Here is a 6,000-nt window from a genome sequence, read left to right on the forward strand (position 1 = left end):
TCTTAGGTTTGGCCTCTATCAAGCTTTACATACTTGGCTGTTAACAGACTGTGAAATTGAAAGGAGCAATAACATTATCTATAAAAACCGGAGTAAGGGATAAAGGCCTTTTTATTTATTTATTTATTTCAGCCACTGTCCATGAAGCTAATTAACTAGCAGAAACGAGTGGCTTGGGAGAGGACAACCTGGGGTCAACAAGTCATTTCAGTGGATAAAAGGAAGAGAATGGCCTGGAGTCATTGCCTAATAGCAGAGAAGATTTGATGGCCGCTGACCCCTCACCTCTTGGCACAGTGCTGACCTCTGCATTGGCGAGCAATGCTGAGGTCAGCTGCTGTATTACAGGGGGAAGAAACCCTCAGTTTCCACAGCCGTCCACAGATGTACAGGAAAACTGAGTAAAATCATTGTTTGTAATTGATCTGATCCTTAACCGTCCCCATCTGTCATGCCTGGTTTGCTCTCCCCTCTACATCCATTTTTATCTGAATACTGTATCGTACATCACTGAATGCAAATGAGGCCGTTTGTCTTTCTGTCACTGAAGGGCTTTGCTCGTGTCTCTTTGGCTGAGCCTTTCTCAATGCGCTGTGGCCGGTGGTGCTGAGGTGGAACTGAGGTGTTTAATAACTGCTGGGTGATTTTGTTCGACTGAATTCTAATCACATTGATTAACGGTATTGACCAGGGTTTTTTCTTTTTACTGCATCTTTGCCTTTTTCAATCATCCACTGTCCAGCTACACTGTCCCCCCTGGTTCTCCATCTAGTACGCTTACACTGTCTCACTTTATTGCACACTGACTCAAACAATCACATCTTCATTATTCAAGTTATAGTTTTAAAGAGCTCCAGACGTTATGCAGCGTGCTCACACCGCCATGTTGGCAGGAAACACTTCTGGAAATATATGTGTGTTTATATATATATATATATATATATATATATATATATATATATATATGTATATATGTATATATGTGTATATATATATATATATATTTATATATATATATATATGTATATATGTATATATATATGTATATATATATATATATATATATATATACGTATTCACAGGTTTATACATCCCAATAAAAGCATGTAACATAAACAAGATATTTAAGATAATTACTTATCATCGCTGGAAGAATTCAAGGCCGACAAAAGACGGCAAACTTGTGGTGAGAAAACGCTAGATCGTGTACACACTCATTTAAGCATAAATGGAATAGCTCTGTGGACACTGACCCATGTTGGGGTGCAATATTAATTTAATTTGAGAATACAATAATGTTGATAACTAACGGTTTCATTTGCATACTCAGTAATATTTCCTGTCATCTGTTTCCACCACACAGGGCATCTACAGCTGTATCCACGGCGTGCAGATAGAGGAGAAAAGCAGTTCAGCACTGAACTCCCCGTCAGCCACCATGAACAACACCCACTCCAACATCATGCGCCTGTTGCGCACCGCCAAGAACATGGCCTCGCTCTCAGGGGTGAACGGCTCGCCACACAGTGCTCTGGACTTCATCCGTCGGGAATCCTCGGTTTATGACATCTCTGAACACCGGCGTAGCTTGGCGGGCCACTCGGACTGCAAGCCGCCGTATATACCGGAAGACAACATGTTCAGCGATTACATCAGTGAGGTGGAGAGGACGTTTGGCAACCTCCACATGAAGGACAGTAATCTGTACCAGGACCATTACCTGCATCACCATGGCTCGACTCCAGGGCTCAGCGGACCTCCTCCCAACAGGCCCCTCAGTTTGGGCAGCGCTAGTTCACTGGAGGGCGGCATGTTCGATTGTGACAGCCTCGGTGGTGGGGTGGCCCCTATTTTTACCACGCAGCCCTGCTCTGCACTGACCCACAGGAACATGAGCAAGTTTGACTTGCTGTCTGGGCAGACTCCGCCCTCAGGCCAGGGCTTCACAGGAGCCCTGCCAGACCTGTATGGGAAGTTCTCCAGTTCCACCTACATCCCTGGACCCAGCTATATTCCAGGCAGAGGAGATGATGATGGGAATATACGCTCAGATGTCTCAGACATTTCCACGCACACTGTAACATATGGAAACCTGGAGGGCAACGCCAAGAAGCGCAAAAAGTACCGTGATAGCTTGAAAAAGAGGCCGGCCTCTGCCAAGTCCAGACGGGAGCTGGACGAGATTGAGCTCGGCTACAGGAGGAAACCGTACCACATCAGCCATCACCACTACCACAACCACCGCTCTGCCTCTCCACCACCTTTGCCCTCTGAACGCAAGAGAGGAGGAGGAGGAGGAGGAGGAGGAGGTGGAAACAATGATGACAATTCATATCTCTTCAGAGAAAAGGAGAGTGTTAGGGATTTTTATTTGGACCAGTTTCGGCCCAAGGAGGGCGTCCCTCAGTGGGAGCATGTGGACCTGACCGAGGGCCCTAGGAATAGAGATGGGGGTGTGGGGCCTCTGGTGCCAGTGGATGACTTTCTTAAGAGTAAACCCAAAAAGTCTGACTCAAAGGGTGGAGGATCTGGGTTGGCAGGGGGAGAGTGGGAATGCAGGAACTGTCGGGCTAGCGGGGGAGGAGGGAGCAAGCAGATGTCCATGCATGGAGGAGGGGGTGGGTATGGTGGTGGTATGAGCTGCGGGTCTTCGGCAGGCGGAGGAAACAGCCGGCCCAGCTCTGCAACCTGCATGCGCTGCGAGGGCTGTAAAAAGACAGGGAACCTCTATGATATCAGCGAGGACAACAACCACCTCTTGGAACAGATGGGTGAAGGCCAAGGTGGGGGAGGAGGTATGGGCGCAGGCCCTCAATCTCAGGCCCAGCAGAGGAGGAAGAGTGGAGGATTCGGCAAACCACTACGGCGGCAGCACTCGTACGACGCATTTGTTGACCTTCAGAAAGAGGAGTCAGGTGGGATGGGAAGTATGATGGGGGGTCTGGGTGGAGGCATGAGCGGCGCCGGCATGGGAGGGATGCTGCCCCCACCCAGGAGCGTTAGTTTGAAGGAGAAAGAACGCTACATGGAGGGCACCAGCCCCTTCGCACACATATTTGAGCGTCACGGTGGATCGGAGAGAGAACGGGAAAGGGACAGAGATCCGTTGTTTTATGGAGGTGAGGGCCGGAAAGGACCTGGCTCACCATTCGGCCTGTTTAGAGGTGGAGAGGGCCTCCACCGCCGCTCCGTTGGTGAGAGGGACATGAGAGACAGGGATAGGTCTTTGATGGAAGGAGGAGGTGGAGGAGCTTTTTCTTTATCCAAATCTCTTTACCCTGATCGGGTAAACCAAAACCCCTTTATACCCACCTTTGGTGACGACCAGTGTCTGATGCACGGAGCCAAACAATATTACATGAAAAAGCAACAGCAGCAGCAGCAGCAACAAGTTGCCAAAAACAGCCGAAGTGACTTGAGGGGCCAGATGAGCACGACGTCATATCTGCCAGCATCTGCCACGGCCGGGGTGGTGTCCAATGTAGCACCCCGGTTCCCAAAAGAGCTCAGCCTTGGTGGAATGAACCACCACGGCTCCATGCTGGGGGTCGGACCCCCGCGTCCCTTCAATGGAAGCAATGGCCATGTGTACGAGAAACTCTCCAGTATTGAGTCTGATGTGTGAAAGAAAAAGTAATGGAGGAGGAGGAGGAGCAGACGAGGGCAACGGAGAAGGAGGAGGAGGAGAGGGATCCAGTGCTTAGAGATCAGGGATGATTTTAAAAGATGCTGTTCACACACACACTGCACATCTGGATCATATCAGACACGAGAGATGAAAGGCAAAGGAGGAAAAGACTGAATGGTAGAGTTCAATCTTGCATCAGGACACTCTGAGGAGGTGTGGATTGTTAACCCTCTTTCAGAAATGGCCAAAGCTCCTCTACATTTGTGTCCTAACATGGTCAATTAACGTTCCCCTCAACTCACAGAGTCCATCAATTCACCCTCCAGTGAGGCAGAATCAACGTACTCGGTTATTAACACAGCGGGACGACACCTCGTCCTCGTTTGATATCGGACACGTGAGCCTGGTGTTATTTGATAGCTGTCTGAGAGCTGAGAGCTCCCGCCGAGAGCTTTTGAGGAAAGACTGCGAGAGCGGAGAGTGGAGAGAGAGAGAGAGAGAGATGGAGAGAGAGGAGTGAACTGGCCATCTGCCCCTGTGTCACCACTGAAAGAAGACATTGTCACGTTTACCAGAGCTGTGACACAGGAGGTGACGAGTGGAAGGAGACAGCTTAGTCGTGCACTCTCTCCTCCTCCTCCTCCTCCTCCTCCTCCTCCTCATCCCCGACGCCAAAAGAGCCGATCTTGTTTGCTATGAGAAATACAATCATAAATGATAATAACATATTCTTATAGAAAAAAAAAAAAAACAGGGTATCAGAACAACAATAATATTGATGACATTGTGAATAATGATGTTAGTATTGTTTATGATAACACAGCTTTTTTCTTCTTTCATTTCTTGTTATTAGAATCTTTCACTGCTGTTTTTAGTACCTGTAATAGTATTGAGTTTGCTCCTGGTGACAGCAGCAAGGCTATTCTGTTGAAAGACTAAGTCATTCTCTTTTCTTTTCTTTTCTTTTCCTCTTTGTTGACTCTTTTTACTCCATGCTCATTTCTTTATTTGCTCCTTGTGGAAAAACGACAGGATCTCACAGAGGCGTTTGGAGCCGACACAACCTCGACTTGACATTTCAAGAGACATCACAAATCAAGTGCACACAAACAGACTCAAACACACACTCGGTTTGCACGTGTGTTACTGTGAACAACACGTTATTTGTTTGTTTTTTTTTGTCACAAGCTGAAGATACTGAGAGGAAGGACGTGCCTTAACGGTCTCCAGTGGATGTGTCCTCCAGTTTACGCGTGGCTCTGGACGCGGCAGCACCAGGACGGACCCGGCGTGCTGTTTGTGCTGCTGCTGTTTGTGCTGCTGCTGCTGCTGCTGCTGCTGCTGCTGCTGCTGCTGTGTTTTCCTCTTCACGCTCATGAGCCAAAACTGCAGTAAACATTTACAGCAGGCTTGAGACGACGACGCTGCCGTTGAGATGTTTTATAACTTTGTGAAATAATTTCATATGTCAAAGTATGGGCAGCGCTTTTTATGAAGCGCTCGTATTCAGGACGTCCCACTGTCACGGATTGACCGATGGGTCTCACTTCACAACACGGCAGCCTTTAGACCACTTGTTTTATTCAGGTTACATAACAATAGTCACCAGGCACTTACTTTCTTTGGCCTCTCACTAGTATCTCGCAGACGGCATTACTTTTCCGCTCATGTAAGGAGTCTGAGAGGCGCGCGATCGCAGACAGGTTTTTTTTTCTCCCAGACAATATATGCACTGTCCTTTAGTCGGCAAACTGCTCCAGAGAACACGTGAGCGTCGCTGCCCTGTGACAATGGCGCTGAGGAGGATGTCTATTTGAGAGAGGCCTCTCGAACGCTGACTTGAGGCGGCCATCTTGTGAAAGCTTTCAGGCTTTTCTGCTTTGACTCATGACGTTCAGTCTTTTTCGGTTGGAGAGGCCTCGTTTATTGCACAGGACCTTTTTACTCAGTGTAGGTTCAGGCACTCGGTAGACATGCCTTATCATCCCCCCCTCCACCCCCCCCCCCCCCCCCCCCGCGCTCCCACCCCTCGAACTGTCTGACGATGACTCATCGTGTTACTGTACAGAATAAGGAAGTGTCTATTAGTTATTTAAAGGTTTGATGTTGGATGAGCCGGCGGTGTCAGAAGTTCAAGGGCTGCAGGAGGTTGTGCTGGAGTGCCGGCCCGAGATCGCCGAGCTGCTGGAGTGTGATCTTTGTCACTGCAGACTTCTATTGAATACCCTCATCAAAATGCACCAGTGTAATGGTTGTGTGTGTGCGTGCCTGTGTGTGTGTGTGTGTGTGTGTGTGTGTGTGTGTGGAGGGAAGCAGATCACACCTGACAACAGCTATTTTTTTAACCACTAATCTGCTGACCACTCTCCATA

The 6,000-nt window shown here is 48.4% G+C and overlaps 1 protein-coding gene across 3 annotated transcripts in view; it reads left to right on the plus strand.

Moving 5' to 3' along the window:
- Window positions 1–5,633, plus strand: part of grin2ba (glutamate receptor, ionotropic, N-methyl D-aspartate 2B, genome duplicate a) — a 122,481-nt gene extending 116,848 nt beyond the window's left edge. For all 3 annotated transcript variants that reach the window (XM_058653369.1, XM_058653368.1, XM_058653370.1), the window contains one exon: window positions 1,364–5,633. In XM_058653369.1, coding sequence (XP_058509352.1) covers window positions 1,364–3,625 — 2,262 coding nt within the window. In that variant the 3' untranslated portion in view covers window positions 3,626–5,633. The remainder of the gene's footprint in view (window positions 1–1,363) is intronic.
- The last annotated feature ends 367 nt before the right edge of the window (window positions 5,634–6,000 follow it).

Source organism: Solea solea, chromosome 16 (assembly GCF_958295425.1).
Source record: "Solea solea chromosome 16, fSolSol10.1, whole genome shotgun sequence".
In the NCBI taxonomy this organism is placed as follows: Eukaryota; Metazoa; Chordata; class Actinopteri; order Pleuronectiformes; family Soleidae; genus Solea; species Solea solea.